At 48.5% G+C, this 21,938-nt stretch overlaps 1 protein-coding gene across 1 annotated transcript in view; it reads right to left on the bottom strand.

Moving 5' to 3' along the window:
* The window catches only part of LOC115138826 (A-kinase anchor protein 6-like), a 269,377-nt gene that overhangs the window by 169,864 nt on the left and 77,575 nt on the right, over window positions 1–21,938 (bottom strand). The window contains 3 exon segments of the mRNA XM_065025785.1: window positions 7,951–8,120; window positions 9,507–9,597; window positions 17,786–17,908. Coding sequence (XP_064881857.1) covers window positions 7,951–8,120; window positions 9,507–9,597; window positions 17,786–17,908 — 384 coding nt within the window.

The following is a 21,938-nucleotide window of genomic DNA, read 5'->3' as shown; positions in this document are numbered from 1 at the left end:
TGGTCCTAAAGGTGGATGTGTTGCCGTCTCTTTTGTATTTGGCATACATCTACCCATTGCCGGCTTGTCTGAGGAGGCCTCTAGTGAGGCTTGTGTTTCAGTTTATGTGGAGTGGCAGGTGCGTGTGGGTCGCCAGGGCACGCATGATCTGTCCCATCGGGGAGGGAGGTAGGGGGGTACCACATTTCCCCCTCAAGCTGGACTCAATTTTTGTTTCCTTCTTGTTAATGGAGCTTGCTCAGCCAGTGATACACCCGTCCGGTTACCTCCTGCGGGTGTTTTTCTCGTATCAGGCGAGAAGCATAATGGTGTGGTCTAACACGGGTCCTCGGGCGGAACAGCTGCCGTGGCACTTTGGTCATGCGGCCAAGTGGCTGCGTGCGCACCCTGAGGTTGAAGTTGCCCGAGTAGGTTTAGATCACAGGCACCTGTACGAGGAGGTCAGAAAGGCAGGAGTCCGGCGCCTGTAGTGGGCATCTCGGAAGTGGTCTGGGAGGGAGTGCAGGCGCGGGGTCTGGATAACAGGCTCAAGGACCTGAATTGGTTGAGCCTTCATAAGTGTTTGCCGGTACGTTCCATCTTGTACCGGTATAATTTGGTGCAATCCCCCACCTGTCTAAGATCCTCTTGTGGCAGGGAGGAGACTGTGCGCCATGTCTTTTGGGACTGTGCCTTTGCCGGAGTAGTATGGGCTAGGGCACGGGTGTTGTTAGGTTTGGTAAAGGGGATTTTGTATTGACGTGGGCCAGGTTAGAGAGGGGTGTAGGGAGAGCGAGAGGGACGGATAGGGACAGGTTTCTGCTCTGGCTTCTCATGAGTCTCTTTAAACGGGGGCTGTGGGAAGCAAGGCAGAACATGGTGAAGACAGGGAAAGATTGGGGGTGGAAGGGATAGTGAGGAGGGTGGAAGGAGATTTGAGGGGAGGATGAAGAGGAGGAGAGGAAGTGGGGGCAGCATGCTGCTCGGGAGAGGTGGAAGGGGGGTTTAGGGCTGGGTGTCATTTAGATTTGTAAGAGGATAGATTAGGGACGGGGAGATAGGGAGAGGTATTTTGTAGGGTAACGGGGAGGGAAGATGCTCCCCTGAGGTTTTGTTTGTGGTTTATGTTTTAGTTTAATTAGTTTATTTAAAATACCATTATTTGTGTATGTATGTAAATTATGAGTTGTAAAGAATGAATGGCAATGAAGATAATAAACTATTTTTATAAAAAATTTAAAAAAAAAAGATAGGCTGTAATTAGTTTCACGTTCCGTTTGTTGTTTTGTACTCTCAGTATTTTCATGTATCGTTACGTATTCTTTCATTAAAGTCATGAGTAACCTACACGCTGCATTTCGGTCCGACTCTCTTTCTTCCACAAACGAAGAACGCCGTTACAGAATCACCCACCGTAAACGGACCGAGCAGCGTGTAAACTGGCAGGAGCTAAAGGACGACGTTATGGACAGCAGAAGCATGGAGTATACTACGTGGGAAGAAATCGACAGGTGGGCGGCCGATCCAGAGCGAGTGCAGGAGCCCGCCTGGGATTCCCTACAGCAGTGCGAAGAGGGCTACAGGCTAATGGAGTCAAAAAGGAAAACACGGCGACGCAGAGCGAAAACCGAAAGTAACGGGGGAAAGCGCAGAGAGAGAGTGGCTGAGTCAGGAGTCAGACCTGAGCCTACTCTCCCTGTTAATCGTGAAGAACAGTTGCAGTGGGAGAGACTGCACCATTTGGAGATTTGGACATGGGAGGAGGAATTAGACGGTAAAGGACCCTGGGCGCAGCCGGGAGAATATCGCAGTCCCAAGGAGGAAATAGAAGCAGCTAAAGCGGAGAGGCGCAGGTATGAGGAAGCAGCACGGAGACTCGGTTGGAAACCGGAAAGTCACCACAAAAAAATTATTGGGGGGGGGCTAGAAGGGAGAATAGTTATGCCAGGTAGGAAACCTGCATACTCCCTGTGTTCACCGTTGGGCTAGAGAGACCGGGCAGGCACCGTGTTATGCTATGGAGCGCACGGTGTTTCCAGTGCGGGTGCAGAGCCAGCTGCGACACATACCAGCTCTTCCTATTGGCCGGGCTAGAGTGGGCATCGAGCCAGGTAAGCTTGGGCAGGCTCGGTGCTCGGTCTGGTCTATCCAGAGCCACCTCTACACAACAGTCCTCCGGTAGCAGCTCCCTGCACCAGGCTTCCTGTGCGTGTCCTCGATCAAATACCACCAGTTCCAGCACCACGCACCAGGCCTTCAGTGCGCCTCGCCTGTTCAACACAGCCAGAGCCTTCCTTCCCTCCTACGCTGTTGGAGTCTCCCGCCTGTTCAGCACAGCCAGAGCCTGTCTCCTCTCCTGCGCTGCCGGAGCCTCCCGCCTGTTCAGCGCAGCCAGAGCCTGTCTCCTCTCCTGCGCCGCCGGAGTCTCCCGCCTGTTTAGCGCAGCCAGAGCCTTTCTCCTCTCCTGCGCTGCCGGAGTCTCCCGCCTGCCCAGCACCGCCAGTCTGTCCAGCGCCGCCTGTGCTCCCAGTCTGCCCAGCGTCGCCAGTCTGCCCAGCGTCGCCAGTCTGTCCAGCGTCGCCAGTCTGTCCAGCGTCGCCAGTCTGCCCAGCGTCGCCAGTCTGCCAGGATCCGCCAGAAGTGCCAGTCTGCCAGGATCCGCCAGAAGTGCCAGTCTGCCAGGATCCGCCGGAAGTGCCAGTCTGCCAGGATCCGCCGGAAGTGCCAGTTTGCCAGGATCCGCCGGAAGTGCCAGTCTGCCAGGATCCGCCGGAAGTGCCAGTCTGCCAGGATCCGCCAGAAGTGCCAGTCAGCCAGGATCTGCCAGTCTGCAGAGAGCTGTCAGCCTGCATGGAGCAGTCAGAGCTGTCAGTCTGCATAGAGCAGCTAGATCCGCCAGCCAGCCAGGAGTTACCGGAGCCTACTACCTGTCTGAGCTTCATCTCAGTACTGGGCGTCCTCTCAGTACTGGGCGTCCTCTCAGTACTGGGCGTCCTCTCAGTACTGGGCGTCCTCTCAGTACTGGGTTTCCCCTCAGTCCCGAGCTGGCCCTCAGTCCCGAGCTGGCCCTCAGTCCCGAGCTGGCCCTCAGTCCCGAGCTGGCCCTCTGTCCCGAGATGCCCTTCTGTCCCGAGCTGCTCCTCTGTCCCGAGCTGCTCCTCTGTCCCGAGCTGCCCCTCGGTCCCGAGCTGCCCCTCGGTCCCGAGCTGCCCCTCAGTTATGTGGGGATCAGGGTGAGGACTATTAGGCCATGGTCGGCGGAGAAGGTGGATTATCCCAGGACGCGAAGGGGAGGAACTAGGACATTCATGGAGTGGGGTCCACGTCCCGAGCCAGAACCGCCACCATGGACAGACGCCCACCCGGACCCTCCCTATGGTTGTGAGGTGCGTCCGGGAGTCCGCACCTTAGGGGGGGGTTCTGTCACGCCTTGGTCATTGTATTTTGTGTTTTTGTTATAAGTTTGGGTAGGCCAGGGTGTGACATGGGTTTATATGTTGTGTTTTGTATTGGGGTTTGTATTATTTGGGATTGCGGCTGATTAGGGGTGTGGTATAGGTTTGGCTGCCTGAGGCGGTTCTCAATTAAGAGTCAGGTGTTTCTCGTTGTCTCGGATTGGGAACCGTATTTAGGCAGCTTAGTTTCGCTTTGTAATTCGTGGGTGATTGTCCTGTCTCTGTGTTGTAGTCACCAGATAGTTAGTTTCACGTTCCGTTTGTTGTTTTGTACTCTCAGTATTTTCATGTATCGTTACGTATTCTTTCATTAAAGTCATGAGTAACCTACACGCTGCATTTCGGTCCGACTCTCTTTCTTCCACAAACGAAGAACGCCGTTACAACAGTACAGTGCATTCAGAAAGTATTACAGACCAAATGTTATTCTAAAATTGATTAAATAAATGTTTTTGCTAATCAATCTACGCACAATACCCCATAATGAACCGAAAACAGGTTTTTATTTTTAAAACAAACAGAAATTAGTATCAGTGTCACAGAAAACAATCAGTGAAAATCCCTTACATCACAGATATGAAAATAAAAACTTACCTCTGAATGGAACCACTTTCTCATACACTGTTACTTCAGGCCCAGGGTTGTAGAGGTATGGCAGACGCTCCACCCACTTCTCCCAGACCTCTCTTATGGCCGCTAGTTTGTCTCTCACACGTCTTGAAGGTCTTGACACACGGTTATCAAATCGTAGCATTCTTGAGAAAGTGTGAAAGACTTCCAGTGGCATCGTGGCACGGAAAATCCCCCTTCCACTCTCTGCATCCCAGAGAGTGCATGTAGCCTCGCCTCGGGACCTATACACATCCGATAAGATTAGCAGCCCTATGGAGCCACGCAGGTCAATCTCATCCATCCTTTTCCAGTTGTCTCCATATTAATGGAAACCCTCCAAATTTGTCATCTCCAGGATGATTTTTTCAATGGCTGGTTTGATAAACATGTAGAATGTTGAGGCAATGTCCTGGGCAACTGCATGTCTTGTAGGCCCTGGGGTCCTCCTTATGACATTTTGTGCTGCCATCCTGCCCTGGCTGTCATATGGTCACAAGGACATGTTATTTTGCTGTTCTTTGACAAAAATCTCTTTCAGCTTGGGGGATTTCTTCTTCATCTGAAGATGATGCATCGTGCTCTGGGTTGTATTCTTCTTCATCTGAAGATGACGCACTATGCTCTGGGTTGTATTCTTCCCCATATTCTTCTTCAGATACCTCCTCTTCTAAATCAATGTTCTCTTGTTCCTCCTGGACATCTGAAAAAAATCAGATCTACGACCTGTTGGGCACTGAAACGTGCACTCATGGCTTCAACAAAGAGAGAACTGGAGGGACTGTCATCTGTAGCACCTTTATAGCCTCTGACTGCATTCCCCATTAGTAAACAATGCTTTCAAGAAATTATTATTTTGTCTGAAATTCTTTTTTATTTTGTCTGTGAACTTGAGTCATGTGTGGGGTCGTGGAGGGGAGGTACTGCACATGCACAATAACGTTTTAGTCTTGTCTGAGTTCAATCAGTAGCACACAATCTCAATGTCTTGTGTGTTTGTGTATATATATATATATATATATATATATATATATATGTGTGTCTTTGTGGTTTTTGTAATGTGTAAATGATTTTATAACTGCTGGGTCAAAAATGACCCCAAGACAATCTTTGTACCCTGGTGGTGTACAGAGTTCATGGAAATATGGACAAAGGCGATGTTTCACTTTTTCTAATGTTGGTGTCACTAGGAGGAGTCATAAAAATGTCAAGTCAAAAAATATATTTTAGGGGTTTTTCTCTGCTGTTAAACATAGTGGAGGGTCATTTTTTACCTGTTAAGGATTCACCCCTTTTTTCAATTTTCGCCTAAAATTATATACCCAAATCTAACTGCCTTTGGCTCAGGCCCTGAAGCTAGGATATGCATATTCTTGGTACCATTTGAAAGGAAACACTTTTTTTTATTTTTAAAAGGACACACTTTTTTAGAAGTTTGTGGAAATGTGAAAGGAATGTAGGAGAATATAACACTGATATTTTTTTGTACCGTCATCTTTGAAATGCAAGAGAAAGGCCATAACGTATTATACCAGCTCAGGTGCAATTTACATTTGGTCCCCTAGATGGAAGCAGTATATGTGCAAAGTTCTAGACTGATCCAATGAACCATGCTGTTCAACATTTTGTATCAAGACTGCCCAAATGTGCTTAGTGACTCCTTGTGGGGGACCAGGTGCCTGCAGGCTGACTTCGGTCGTCAGTTGAACAGTGTTTCCTCCGACACATTGCTGCGGCTGGCTTCCAGGTAAAGCGAGAGTGTGTTAAGAAGTGCGGTTTGGCAGGTCATGTTTTGGAGGATGCATGACTCGACCTTCGCCTCCCGAGCCCGTTGGGGAGCGATGAAACAGAATTGAAATTGGGAAGAAAAAGGGGTAATATACACACAAAAAATATAGAGCTATCAAATGGATGCAAAAGGCATTATTTCCGTGGAAAGACCCCATTATTTGCCAGGGGTGTGGTGCTGTTTTTGAGACTGAAGCGTCTCTGTCTGATCTTCCCCAACAATTGAATTAGAGGGGAATAAGACAAGGTTCCCTCAGGATTACCATTTGACCAGCATCTAGCCATGTTCAAAATGTTCCAAACGTTATGGTCCCATGGAAAATGATTCAGACTCGGGAACATCAACAAGGAGAGACAACGGCAGGAGCATATGCTCTCCGCAATAACAACAAACTGTTATGGGCTCCAGGAGAGACGCGCCTTGCTTTATACACACCTTAATGGAGGCAACGTTTGTGTCTCGTGACATGTTGCATTGCTCTTCCATCTATCATTTTTACACGTTGTAAATTAATGACCTCAAATAGCACCTGTTGTTTTAGACACATACAACATTTATGGGACATTGGAAATAAATATTGTCATTGTTCTAAATCATAACAATTTGATATTGGTTTTAACAATGAATTCCCAACATATAAAGCTGTAAAGTATAAGCTGTAAAGTATATGGGTGTTATTAGGTACACAAGCTCACCGTTATAACAAGCTAACATCTCTGCAGCACACACACATTAAAATAACCTTGGACGAACCTCCTACATTGACAATGACTCGTCATAGCGCCTGATGGATGAACAACAAACACAACCTGGACCAGACCTGTGACTTATCATCCCATGGTTTGGATGACATCAACCCCGTCATCCATCCCTCAGATCAGAAGATGACACCTCTCATCTTTCCCCTGTCAACATCGTCCTATCAAATTTACCCAACCCCGTGCTCCCTCGTCAGAGAGTCAGGACGGGTCTAAATACTCAGTGCTGAGAGGAGATTTGTAGCTCCTTCCCTGACCTTACCCCCACCACAACGGCCACCCTCTAATTAGGCAATGCATCTGATCTTCATTAACAGCTATGAGATAATGAATCACTGGCTCGTCTCTGTGTTAATTTGCTGCAACCAAGCAGCTAATGGATGTCAGAGCTGACTGATCACACTGATTGTGGTGATTTCTAATTGCAACAAAACAATTTAAAAGCAGCAGGATTATTTATGTTGTTGCCTACAACGTGAAAAGAGGGATGCGAGGAGAGGAGAGGAAAGGAAAAGGGATTGAGTTTCTAATTTGGTTCAGATGAAACAGAAGAGATTATGGTCAGAAGAAGGAAGGGCGAGGTGCGGCGCTGTGAAGATTGTGCCTCCACATTGCACGGCCCCCTGGGAAATCCTGCCGAGCTGTGCTGATGCTCTGACACGACTGCTCATATCCTTTTGATGCACAAACACAAATACTTTTGTCTCTCTCTGCCTGGGTCTCTCTGGGTAAGTGGAAAGGATGCCTCCATCCACTGAAGTCAGATCGGAATATAAATTACTAAATCACAATTGGCAATTAAACAATGAGCAATCGTAACCTAGAATGACAATGCTGGTAATTACACATTAAATGCAAAGAACAAAGTGGGTTTCACACATTTTGAGCTACAAATATGTGTGTGAGTTTTGTCTATTGTTCCTGTGTGTTTTCTGCATTTTGACTTCTCAAATGATTCATGCAGCCACCACCATTGCTTTAGAGTTTATTTATGAAATATGTAATATTCACATCATGCACATCTACGTGTGTCCCCCTTCACCCCCAGTAACGTCTAACTGGGAAGCTTTACTTTAGCTGTTTCTTATGCTAATAGCACCAACCCCTTCCCATCTCCCCTTCTGTTTGTTTATTTTGCTGAGCGTGCACTGGATAGCCCCGGGCGAGAGGGAGAGGAAAGGAGACGGAGAGGAGAGGGGGTGGACTTCAGTCAGTGACAGGAGGACAGGCACGCGTGTCGGCAGGAGGACAGACACGCGGGTCGGCAGGAGGACAGGCATGCGGGTCGGCAGGAGGACAGACACGGGCGGGCGGGCGGTGGGTGGGATATAAGGAAATGTAGTCTGTGTGGATAGTTTACCTTTGGGCTGGCCAGCGGGCCCGTGGTCTCTGCCTCCTGAGAGGCCTCAGTGGCCAGAATGTGGGCTTTGATGGCGTCCAGAGTCCGCAGAACCCAGCTGTGCTGGCGGCGGATCTGCCTCTGGAGTTGCTGCCACTGGTGTACGACCATCTGGAGCATGTCCCTCAGGCCTATAATGATAGACAATAGAGAGAGAGAAAGAGTCTGGATTAGCCACTACCTTTGAATTTACTTTCATTCCGACCCACCCACCCTCCTATAATCCTTCATTCACTGATGTACTGGTATTTATCATTTTATTATGCTAAACTCTTTTATCCTTTATCATTATTATTATTATTATTATTATTATTATATACCTGTACCATGTTTATTAGTCTTAAATGTGAGTGAAGTAATGGCTCTTTATTTGATATGATCACAAATTCTTCAGTGGTCCACTTTGCTCTCTCTAACCTGAACACAGATGCGTATGTGATCTGTCATACAGTATGCCAACTAATGTACAGTATATGAACACACCAGTATGTGTGCTGCATGTGATGAGTAGCTGGTTTAGAGTTAAATCCCTCCCACAACACACTGCGTCCATCTGCAGAACCATCAGTGTTCCTCCAGCCCTGTCTGTCTCTCTACCAGCAGGACACTGTCCCAGCAGCCATGATTCACACAAATCCTGTTTGAACAAAGTGATCAAATCAAGATGAATGAGCCAAGGCAGAATGTGACCCTGTAATCCACGCACGCACACACACTATCTATCTAGTGACTGGCTGCTCAACAATGTCACACACCGCTCATACCTGTGGAATGATCATGAGTGATCTGCAGAGTTGCTAGGAAACCAGGTATTAGTGTCTGCAGTGCAGGAAGTAAGGGGATAGATTTGCTGGCTGGCTGGCTGACTGGCTGGCTGGCTGGCTGGAAGCTTTAGGTGAATAATCGGCCCAGCAGAGGGGAGAAAACGTCTGGAAGATGGTCTCTAACTCAGGCCCTGCTGTTTCTAATTCCACCTATCTTCATAAACACAGCACCTCCCTCAATCGCTCCCTCTCTTTTTCTATCGCTCTTACTCCCTCATCATGACCCTGGCCGTGACCCCACTCTCTGAGGGTGTCTCGGGGAGTTGGAATATGAAAATAAACCACATTTCCAATTCACACGTGTATTATACAAACTTGTACATGTGTTAAGTAGGACAAATCAAATATAAGCGCCCACAAAATTAATATTATATACAGCGCCTCCCTCCCTCGCTTTTTCTCCCTCCTACTCGCTCGCTTCAAATACACAGCGCTGCGCTCCCTCTCCTCTTTCCAACTCTCCTCTATCTTTTCTCGACCCAGTCACAAGCACCAATCACTCCCAGCCTGTCCGAACTCACATTCCATTGCAGATAGAATACCATTGGTAATGTATGTTGGGAAAAGCTGTTTCTTTCCCCCCTTCCCCTTGCTTGAGAAGCGGTTACTCTAAGATGTATACATTCTGAAGGTCAGTATGTTAATATAAACATGAATAATAAATGAGAGGGTTGCGAGCAGTGAGAGCCGTACTGTGGGAGAGGATGATTTCCAGCAGCTGCCTGCCTTCCTCCACTACACAATCCTTCAGGGAGCAGTGACTGTCCACGTTCAACTTGAAGCTCTGCAACACAGACACAAAACATTAACACAGTCCTTCAGGCAGCAGTGACTGTCCACGTTCAACTTGAAGCTCTGCAACACAGACACAAAACATTAACACAGTCTTTCAGGGAGCAGTGACTGTCCACGTTCAACTTGAATCTCTGCAACACAGACACAAAACATTAACACAGTCTTTCAGGGAGCAGTGACTGTCCACGTTCAACTTGAATCTCTGCAACACAGACACAAAACATTAACACAGTCTTTCAGGCAGCAGTGACTGTCCACGTTCAACTTGAAGCTCTGCAGCACAGACACAAAACATTAACACAGTCTTTCAGGCAGCAGTGACTGTCCACGTTCAACTTGAAGCTCTGCAACACATACACAAAACATTAACACAGTCCTTCAGGGAGCAGTGACTGTCCACATTCAACTTGAAGCTCTGCAACACAGACACAAAACATTAACACAGTCTTTCAGGCAGCAGTGACTGTCCACATTCAACTTGAAGCTCTGCAACACAGACACAAAACATTAACACAGTCTTTCAGGCAGCAGTGACTGTCCACGTTCAACTTGAAGCTCTGCAACACAGACACAAAACATTAACACAGTCTTTCAGGGAGCAGTGACTGTCCACGTTCAACTTGAATCTCTGCAACACAGACACAAAACATTAACATAGTCTTTCAGGGAGCAGTGACTGTCCACGTTCAACTTGAAGCTCTGCAACACAGACACAAAACATTAACACAGTCTTTCAGGCAGCAGTGACTGTCCACGTTCAACTTGAAGCTCTGCAACACAGACACAAAACATTAACACAGTCTTTCAGGGAGCAGTGACTGTCCACGTTCAACTTGAAGCTCTGGGAAAATAAATAAACATAAATATGGGTTGTATTTACAATGGTGTTTGTTCTTCACTGGTTGCCCTTTTCTTGTGGCAACAGGTCACAAATATGGCTGCGGTGATGGCACACTGGTATTTCACCCAATAGATATGGGAGTTTATCAAAATTGGATTCGTTTTTTTCCTAAATCTTTGTGGGTCTGTGTAATCTGAGGGATATATGTGTTTCTAATATGGTCATACATTTGGTTAGGAAGTGCAGCTCAGTTTCCACCTCATTTTGTGGGCAGTGTGCACGTAGCCTGTCTTCTCGAGAGCCAGGTCTGCCTACGTCGACCTTACTCAATAGCAAGGCTATGCTCACTGACTCTGTACATAGTCAAAGCTTTCCTTCATATTGGTTCTGTCACAGTGGTCAGGTATTCTGCCACTGTGTACTCTCTGTTTAGGGCCAAATAGCATTCTAGTTTGCTCTATTTTTTGTTGATTCTTTCCAATGTGTCAAGTAATGATATTTTCTTATGATTTGGTTGAGTCTCTCTCTCTCTGAACATCACACCAAAAAAAAAAGTCCCAGTCCCCACATCATACAAACATCTGACACAACCTCCAAGCACCCTTCATAATCCCTCAAGCTGTGCTACACTCTACTTATTACATCACATCCCTCTCCACTTCCCTCTACAGTATCTTTACCATCTAACCTGAAATATTGGGACAGAAAACATCTGTATCTGTAAAAAACTATCCAACATACAGAAATCCAACATACAGAAATCCAACATAGGCTACTGAGTTGTTTTATTTAAAGGGATGATTCACATTCAGAGAGAGAGAATATATATACTGTATATACAGTACCAGTCAAAAGTTTGGACACACCTACTACGCATTCCAGTGTTTTTTCTTTATTTTGACTATTTTCTACATTGTAGAATAGTGAAGACGTAAAAACTATGAAATAACACGTGGAATCATGTAGTAACCAACCCAAAAAAGTATTAAACAAATCAAAAAATATTTTATATTTGAGATTCTTCAAAGTATCTCTCAACCAGCTTCATTAGGTAATCCCCTGGAATTACTTTCAATTAACAGGTGTCTTGTTAAAAGTTAAGTTGTGGAATTTCTTCTTAATGCGTTTGAGCCAATCAGTTTTGTGATAAGGTAGGGGTGGTATACAGAATATATCCCTATTTGGTAAAATACCAAGTCCATACTATGGCAAGAACAGCTCAAATAAGTAAAAAGAAACAACAGGCAATCATTACTTTAAAACATGAACGTCAGTCAATATGGGAAATTTCAATAACTTTGAAAGTTTCTTCAAGTGCAGTCACAAAAACCATCAAGCACTATGATGAAACTGGCTCTCGTGAGGACTGCCACAGGAAAGGAAGACCCAGAGTTAAGTTCATTAGAGTTAACAGCACCTCAGAATGCCGCCCAAATAAATGTTCAAGTAACAGACACATCTCAACAACTGTTCAGAGGAGACTGCGTAAATTAGGCCTTCATGGTCGAATTGCTGCAAAGAAACCACTACTAAAGGACACCAACAAGAAGAAGAGACTAGCTTGGGCCAAGAAACAAGCAATGGACATTATACCGGTGGAAATATGTCCTTAAGCACGCAGCCAAGACAACACAGGAGAGGCTTTGGAATATGTCTCTGAATGTCCTTGAGTGGCCCAGCCAGAGCCCAGACTTGAATCCGATCTCTGGAGAGACCTGAAAATAGCTGTGCAGCAACGCTCCCCATCCAACCTGACAGAGCTTGGGAGGATCTGCAGAGAAGAATGGGAGAACTACCCAAATACAGGTGTGCCAAGCTTGTAACATCATACCCAAGAAGACGTGAGGCTGTAATCGTAGCCAAAGGTGCGTCAACAAAGTGCTGAGTAAAGGATATGATACTTATGTAAATGTGATATTTTTTGTATATATTTTTTAAACATTTGCAAACATTTCTGAAAACCTGTCTTGGCTTTGCCATTATGGGGTATGGGGTATTGTGTGTAGATTGATGAAGAAAAAGTCAAGGGATCTGAATACTTTCCCAAATGCACTGTATATATAAAAGAGAGTGAGAACGGGGACCTGGAGGAGGGGGATGGGATATGCAGTTGAAGATGTTATGAGTGGTTGGGGGGTGGAGGGTGAATAAAGAGGGGGGGCTGAGGAATCCCAGGGGAGTGATGCAGTGAAGTGCTTGGAGTCATCTTCATCTTAGATTGTCATCTCCTTAGATCTTGGGCCAGCCTGTTGCTGGAGATTAGGACCCGGTCTGATCTGACCAGCGTGCTGAAGGTGTGCCGTGACAACACAGCATTGGCTAAATGCTTCTGATGGCCTGCCGCCGAGAGCAAGTAGAGGAGTACTGACCGAGGCACGGCTCTACTTCACTGGGCAGAATGGATGAAGGGGAATGGGACACCTTGCTCACTAAGTAACTAGAAGATGCCCTCGGTGACTCACTCTAACGCTGATCCAGGAACAGCCAAAATTGAGTTGTTCACACTCATAGCATGGCTCCGTCTGAAATGGTACCCTATTCCTTATATAGTTTGCCCTATCCCCTATATAGTGCACTACTTTTGAAAGTAAGCCTATCCCAAACCATTCAGAGTTAATGGCTAAACTTAACCTTAAACACTTTGAAATTTTGCATTTGAGAAATGCTGAATTAGGTCAATCTGATTTTAGTTTTTTTGCACCTTACTTGTGGAATAATCTCCAAAACTCTCTAAAATTGGAGTTGGAGTTTGTTTTATAGGATTGTGTTTCGCTTTTCGCGTATTGATGTGTATATTGATGTTTGATATAGGGCTCATCTGTAAAAGAGACCTTGGTCTCAGCACGACTCCCGGTCAAAATAAAGGCTATTATAAAAAAACTATTGGGACGCAAACTGCAAGGCTCTGAGTGGATTAAGCTGGGGGCAGGAGGGTTGTCACCAATTTGACACCTCTAGATGTACAACAGCAGGGATAGGCGAGTAGATTCATTCACGGGTAGTTTTTTTGGGGAGCCGGAAAATAATTATAATAGTTTGTATACTTCAAACTGACCACAACTAAGCTGAAAAATAGATTGTATTTGAAAATAACTTGAATTTCATACCTTCATTACATTGTTTGTATTCATATGCAGTTATGAACTGTGCACGTTGTTGCATGTGAACGCATGAGAGAGGGAGAGAGACAGTGTGTGTGACAGTGTGTGTGTGTGTCACCATGTTCTGAAAGAGCTGCAAAACCTGGACCCGTATAAATCTGCTGGGCTTGACAATCTGGACCCTCTATTTCTGAAACTATCCGCCGCCATTGTCGCAACCCCTATTACCAGCCTGTTCAACCTCTCTTTCATATCGTCTGAGATCCCCAAGGATTGGAAAGCTGCCGCAGTCATCCCCCTCTTCAAAGGGGGAGACACCCTGGACCCAAACTGTTACAGACCTATATCCATTCTGCCCTGCCTAGGTCTTCGAAAGCCAAGTCAACAAACAGGTCACTGACCATCTCGAATCCCACCGTACCTTCTCCGCTATGCAATCTGGTTTCCGAGCCGGTCACGGGTGCACCTCAGCCACACTCAAGGTACTAAACGACATCATAACCGCCATCGATAAAAGACAGTACTGTGCAGCCGTCTTCATCGACCTTGCCAAGGCTTTCGACTCTGTCAATCACCATATTCTTATCGGCAGACTCAGTAGCCTCGGCTTTTCGGATGACTGCCTTGCCTGGTTCACCAATTACTTTGCAGACAGAGTTCAGTGTGTCAAATCGGAGGGCATGTTGTCCGGTCCTCTGGCAGTCTCTATGGGGGTGCCACAGGGTTCAATTCTCGGGTCGACTCTTTTCTCTGTGTATATCAATGATGTTGCTCTTGCTGCGGGCGATTCCCTGATCCACCTCTACGCAGACGACACCATTCTATACACTTTCGGCCCGTCATTGGACACTGTGCTATCTAACCTCCAATCGAGCTTCAATGCCATACAACACTCCTTCCGTGGCCTCCAACTGCTCTTAAACGCTAGTAAAACCAAATGCATGCTTTTCAACCGATCGCTGCCTGCACCCGCTTGCCCGACTAGCATCACCACACTGGATGGTTCCGACCTTGAATATGTGGACACCTATAAGTACCTAGGTGTCTGGCTAGACTGCAAACTCTCCTTCCAGACCCATATCAAACATCTCCAATCGAAAATCAAATCAAGAGTCGGCTTTCTATTCCGCAACAAAGCCTCCTTCACTCACGCTACCAAGCTTACCCTAGTAAAACTGACTATCCTACCGATCCTCGACTTCGGCGATGTCATCTACAAAATGGCTTCCAACACTCTTCTCAGCAAACTGGATGCAGTTTATCACAGTGCCATCCGTTTTGTCACTAAAGCACCTTATACTACCCACCACTGCGACTTGTATGCTCTAGTCGGCTGGCCCTCGCTACATATTCGTCGCCAGACCCACTGGCTCCAGGTCATCTACAAGGCCATGCTAGGCAAAGCTCCGCCTTATCTCAGCTCACTGGTCACGATGGCAACACCCATCAGTAGCACGCGCTCCAGCAGGTGTATCTCATTGAGCATCCCCAAAGCCAACACCTCATTCGGCCGCCTTTCGTTCCAGTACTCTGCTGCCTGTGACTGGAACGATTTGCAAAAATCGCTGAAGTTGGAGACTTTATCTCCCTCACCAACTTCAAACATCAGCTATCTGAGCAGCTAACCGATCGCTGCAGCTGTACATAATCTATTGGTAAATAGCCCACCCATTTTCACCTACCTCATCCCCACAGTTTTTATTTATTTACCTTTCTGCTCTTTTGCACACAAATATCTCTACCTGTACATGATCATCTGATCATTTATCACTCCAGTGTTAATCTGCAATATTGTAATTATTTGCCTACCTCCTCATGCCTTTTGCACACATTGTATATAGACTCCCCTTTTTTTTCTCTACTGTGTTATTGACTTGTTAATTGTTTACTCCATGTGTAACTCTGTGTTGTCTGTTCACTCTGCTATGCTTTATCTTGGCCAGGTCGCAGTTGCAAATGAGAACCTGTTCTCAACTAGCCTACCTGGTTAAATAAAGGTGAAATAATATTTTTTTTTTAAACACGATGACGTCTCTTTTTTTCCGTGGGAATACTTGGGAACAGATTTTCTAAATTACATTTATTTTATGCTTAACTGGTTTGAGTCTTTTTAAAAACATTGCTAAAATGGCCAAAAGAAATCCCTCGCGGGCCGACCACTGTGCTACAGTATGCAGTTCCTGGATTTGGAGCCCCTCGTTCCTCTCAGGCTCAGGTGAGAGGACTGTCATCCCCACATCACATCACACACACACAGACAGGGCAGGGACGTCATCTCACTGAAACAGGGGGAAGGACAGAGGGAGAGAGGGAAGAACCAACCCACGGGGAGGGGGTTCACACACAAACACACAACATTAAAGAGGTTAAAGAGGTGAGCTGGGAGGTAGGAAGGCTAAGGTAGGAAAAGTATTGGCTCACTCAAGCCAGAGGGGGAGATACCTGGCTACTGTCATAATAATAACAGACTAAAAAGTGACCTGCAAGGCATTTTATCTCCAATTCTATTTGATCAGATTCTTTTTTGTGTTGGCATTACCATATTTCTGAGTAGCGTATCGTATAACTAAATGGGATGACATTGAGATGACATTGAAATACCAATTTCAAAGCAGCCAGCTGCAATTGTATTTAATTTAATCAGTAGGGCCTTTGTAATAATGATTATACAATAGCACTTTTTTACAAAAGTGGTGCTTGAGAGAAAGGGAGAAAGAGAGAGAGAGAAGGGGGCTGTATCTAACTTCCTGTGTATTCTGTCTGTGTATTAAGGGGTTTGACACCCACTGGCGAGTGCCCCCCCACCCACCACTCTCTCTCTCTAACTATGGGCCTCTTGTCCTGACTGTTCATTTGCCACCATTGCAGAGTGGTGTCGTTAATGTGATTTAAAGAGCTGGATCGGCCATCAAGCTCAATCAATAGCCGTTTCATTTCACGCCATCTCTCAATGCCTTCTAAAGAGGTGCCTGCTCGGCCCGGGCTCACAGACATCTCGTTACCGCTCTCACAGGGGCACCGGAAAGAGGCGCCTGCTCGGCCCGGGCTCACAGACATCTCGTTACCGCTCTCACAGGGGCACCGGAAAGAGGCGCCTGCTCGGCCCGGGCTCACAGACATCTCGTTACCGCTCTCACAGGGGCACCGGAAAGAGGCGCCTGCTCGGCCCGGGCTCACAGACATCTCGTTACCGCTCTCACAGGGGCACCGGAAAGAGGCGCCTGCTCGGCCCGGGCTCACAGACATCTCGTTACCGCTCTCACAGGGGCACCGGAAAGAGGCGCCTGCTCGGCCCGGGCTCACAGACATCTCGTTACCGCTCTCACAGGGGCACCGGAAAGAGGCGCCTGCTCGGCCCGGGCTCACAGAAATCTCGTTACCGCTCTCACAGGGGCACCGAAAAGAGGCGCCTGCTCGGCCCGGGCTCACAGAAATCTCGTTACCGCTCTCACAGGGGCACCGGAAAGAGGCGCCTGCTCGGCCCGGGCTCACAGACATCTCGTTACCGCTCTCACAGGGGCACCGGAAAGCAGCGCAGCTCGCCGCCTCGCTAAGCTAGACTCATTCAACCTCCCTCCACCCCTAATGCTACGTGCCAGCTGCAGCCCAAGACCAAACATGGAATTGGGAGCAGCTCCCCTCCACTCCCCTCCCCTGGAGCAGGGGGTGACTGAGGAAAACAAGTGTGCCTAGCAGGGCCCGTCTCAATCAATACTAACATGTGAAGCCCTTCACAATAAAACATTACTACATCTTCCTTCCATCAATATGACAAACTTGGCTGCCTGTTCCACAACAAACCTCTGATACTGATAGAGATATACAGTATATATACACAGAGAGTTTTGTACAAGATTAGGGATAAAATACAAATGCATGTGTACTGGGTGTTAGTGTTGTTGGCATGAAGAACAGAGTATACACATGTTTATATACGTATATAATTATGCAGAGATGCACTCAGCAGGGAGCTATGCAGAGGCATATTGGCTGGTCTCTGGATGTATGCAAAGTGTGTGTACATGTGTGTGTGTGTGTTTGTCTGTTTGCGCATGTGTGTATGTGTTTGTGTGCACTTGCACGTATGTTTGCTGTTGAGAGTGTGAGGACTTGTCAGGAAGCAGCACGTCTCTTTGTTTGTATTCATATGCAGTTATGAACTGTGCACGTTGTTGCATGTGAACGCATGAGAGAGGGAGAGAGACAGTGTGTGTGACAGTGTGTGTGTGTGTCACCAGGTGTGTCTCCAGGTAGAGCTTGAGGCTGTCCATTTCAGCTTTGGGTGGCGTCCAGTTCTCTGTGGTCTCCAGGGCTTCCCTCAGCCAGCAGATAAACTCATCTAGTTTTTTCACAAAGCCCTGAGAGAGAAAGAGCAAGAGCAAGAGCAAGAGCAAGAGCAAGAGAGCAAGAGCAAGAGCAAGAGAAAGAGAAAGAGCGAGAGAAAGAGAGAAAGAGAGAGTCAACCTACAGCAGCAAATCTGGTGTTATTCTTGTTATTGTTATGTAATATTTCATCCCTTGAGTTAAAACAACCAACTTTAGGGTGAATTGAGGGTATACACAGTACACACATCAGTTTATACACACAAACAATGGGTTGATGGGAAAGATCTCCCATTAGTAACATTGCCCTTGATCAGCTAGAGGTGCTTAGTCAGAGGGGATGAGTGGAGGAGAGGCTCGCTGTGTGGTGTGTGACTACTGCCATCCGCTGGTGAAGAAAGGCATTGACTTCATTAATTACTACCTCAGCTCTGTACATCCAGTGTTCACCCCCTGGTGTACAGTGTATGGATGCAGTAAAGCTTCACTCATTGTTCGGTGTTGGATAATTCATGGCCCCAGAATTCAACATGATTATATTTCTCTCATTCGCCATGGCAGGCCTCCTGCTCATTATGTGACAGTGATGAAAATCCAAAATATTGATTTAAATGACCTCTTTTCAGATGTGGATAGAGCCCCAGTATGTATGTTTGCAGGGTCTGAGGCAGGGTCTGAGGCAGGGTCTTGGATTAAAGGCAGAGCTGGCAGGCTGGCACACAGGGTGTAGTATCAGTACCATCCTATTACCAGGGCCTGGATGGCGATACTAGTATAGTGGGCATAGCCAGGACCTTGCTCAGTCACTAACAAATACTCTCCCTCCTGCTCAATCTTCCTCTTTACCCCTCTCCCTTTTCCACCATAAAAAATATATTGCATTAATGTCTTGACTGTGTGCAGTAGGCTAGTCGTAACGGGCCATATTAGCCAGTGAGATATGCACATTACAGACACTGAGACTAGAACACAATTCCCCAGGACAGGGACATTATGTGCGTTTCCTTTTCATCCTCCCTCTCCACCAGTAAAGCTTTCAACCAAGATGAATACACAGCCCCTGGTGAAAACAACCAAGAGGAATACACAGCCCCTGGTGACAACAACCAAGATTAATACACAGCCCCTGGTGACAACAACCAAGATGAATACACAGCCCCTGGTGACAACAACCAAGATGAATACACAGACCCTGGTCACAACAGCATTAACGGCAGGGCTTAGCTTGTCACAGAATGGGTTTATGGGCCAATGTAATGCGCCAGGCAGGCAGAAGGAAAAGCGTATGAATGAGCAACATCCCTTCTCTTCCCATCCATCCCCTCTAAACTTCTCTCAGGGAAAAAGAGAGAAAGACAGGTGGAGAGTAGAAAAAGGAAGACTGAAAAAAGACAGCGGTATAGAGGAACGGAGAGTGAGAGAAAGGCAGACTTGAAGGAATGGAAAGCGAAAGAGCAAGAAAGAGTGAGAGAGAGAGGGATAGAGGGAAGGAAGGCTCTGCTCGTCCGTGGCGTCACACTTGACTAGGCCCCTGAGAAACCCCCAGTAGAACCTTCAGCTGCCAGCTAGCTGTCTGTTGCCATGAGGATGAAGTCATCTCCAGAGGCCGGCATGCTAATGTATTCAATCACCTCCGTGTGTGACACATATCATCTCAGGTGGCGCGCCTAGCTGCCTCTCTCTCAGCCCCATAGCCTCACAGCCTAGCTGCCTCTCTCTCTCAGCCCCATAGCCTCACAGCCTGGCTGCCTCTCTCTCAGCCCCATAGCCTCACAGCCTAGCTGCCTCTCTCTCAGCCCCATCTCAGCCCCCTCTCTCTCTCAGCCCCATAGCCTCACAGCCTGGCTGTCTCTCTCTCAGCCCCATAGCCTCACAGCCTGGCTGCCTCTCTCTCAGCCCCATAGCCTCACAGCCTGGCTGCCTCTCTCTCTCAGCCCCATAGCCTCACAGCCTGGCTGCCTCTCTCTCTCTCAGCCCCATAGCCTCACAGCCTAGCTCACAGCCTGGCTGCCTCTCTCTCAGCCCCACCTCACAGCCTGGCTGCTCTCAGCCCCATAGCCTCACAGCCTGGCTGCCTCTCTCTCTCTCAGCCCCATAGCCTCACAGCCTAGCTGCCTCTCTCTCTCAGCCCCATAGCCTCACAGCCTGGCTGCCTCTCTCTCAGCCCCATAGCCTCACAGCCTGGCTGCCTCTCTCTCTCAGCCCCATAGCCTCACAGCCTAGCTGCCTCTCTCTCTCAGCCCCATAGCCTCACAGCCTGGCTGCCTCTCTAGCCTCACAGCCTGGCTGCAGCCCCATAGCCTCACAGCCTAGCTGCCTCTCTCTCTCAGCCCCATAGCCTCACAGCCTGGCTGCCTCTCTCTCAGCCCCATAGCCTCACAGCCTGGCTGTCTCTCTCTCAGCCCCATAGCCTCACAGCCTGGCTGCCTCTCTCTCAGCCCCATAGCCTCACAGCCTGTCTGCCTCTCTCTAGCCTCAGCCCCATAGCCTCACAGCCTGGCTGCCTGGCTGCCTCTCTCAGCCTCTCACAGCCTGGCTGCCTCTCTCAGCCCCATAGCCTCACAGCCTGGCTGCCCATAGCCTCACAGCCTGGCTGCCTCTCTCTCAGCCCCATAGCCTCACAGCCTGGCTGCCTCTCTCTCATTCCATAGGCCCCATAGCCTCACAGCCTGGCTGCCTCTCCTCTGCCTCTCTCTCAGCCCCATAGCCTCACAGCCTGGCTGCCTCTCTCTAGCCTCACAGCCTGCCCCATAGCCTCACAGCCTGGCTGCCTCTCTCTCAGGCCCCATAGCCTCACAGCCTGGCTCACAGCCTGGCTGCCTCTCTCTCAGCGCCTCACAGCCCTGCCTCTCTCTCAGCCCCATAGCCTAGCCTGGCTGCTCACAGCCTGGCTGCCTCTCTCTCAGCCCCATAGCCTCACAGCCTGGCTGACTCTCTCTCAGCCCCATAGCCTCACAGCCTGGCTGCCTCTCTCTCAGCCCCATAGCCTCACAGCCTGGCTGCCTCTCTCTCAGCCCCATAGCCTCACAGCCTGGCTGCCTCTCTCTCAGCCCCATAGCCTCACAGCCTCTCTCTCAGCCCCATAGCCTCACAGCCTGGCTGCCTCTCTCAGCCCCATAGCCTCACAGCCTGGCTGCCTCTCTCAGCCCCATAGCCTCACAGCCTGGCTGCCTCTCTCTCAGCCCCATAGCCTCACAGCATAGCTGACTCTCTCATAGCCTCATCCTCTCTCAGCCCCATAGCCTCACAGCCTAGCTGACTCTCTCTCACCTCCATAGCCTCACAGCCTGGCTGCCTCTCTCTCATTCCCATAGCCTCACAGCCTGGCTGCCCCTCTCTCAGCCCCATAGCCTAGCTGACTCTCTCATAGCCTCAGCCTCTCTCTCATTCCCATAGCCGCACAGCCTCTCTCTCAGCCCCATAGTCTCACAGCCTAGCTGACTCTCTCTCAGCCCCATAGCCTCACAGCCTGGCTGCCTCTCTCTCAGCCCCATAGCCTCACAGCCTAGCTGCCTCTCTCTCAGCCCCATAGCCTCACAGCCTGGCTGCCTCTCTCTCAGCCCCATAGCCTCACAGCCTGGCTGTCTCTCTCTCAGCCCCATAGCCTCACAGCCTGGCTGCCTCTCTCTCAGCCCCATAGCCTCACAGCCTGGCTGCCTCTCTCTCAGCCCCATAGCCTCACAGCCTGGCTGCCTGTCTCTCAGCCCCATAGCCTCACAGCCTGTCTGCCTCTCTCTCAGCCCCATAGTCTCACAGCCTGGCTGCCTCTCTCTCTCAGCCCCATAGCCTCACAGCCTGGCTGCCTCTCTCTCAGCCCCATAGCCTCACAGCCTGGCTGCCTCTCTCTCAGCCCCATAGCCTCACAGCCTGGCTGCCTCTCTCTCATTCCCATAGCCTCACAGCCTGGCTGCCTCTCTCTCAGCCCCATAGCCTCACAGCCTAGCTGCCTCTCTCTCAGCCCCATAGCCTCACAGCCTGGCTGCCTCTCTCTCAGCCCCATAGCCTGGCTGTCTCTCTCTCAGCCCCATAGCCTCACAGCCTGGCTGCCTCTCTCTCAGCCCCATA

The sequence above is a fragment of the Oncorhynchus nerka genome, linkage group LG12, assembly GCF_034236695.1.
Source record: "Oncorhynchus nerka isolate Pitt River linkage group LG12, Oner_Uvic_2.0, whole genome shotgun sequence".
Taxonomy (NCBI): Eukaryota; Metazoa; Chordata; class Actinopteri; order Salmoniformes; family Salmonidae; genus Oncorhynchus; species Oncorhynchus nerka.
Note: the sequence above shows the minus strand (reverse complement) of the source record. Positions and strands in the feature narration are given on the sequence as shown.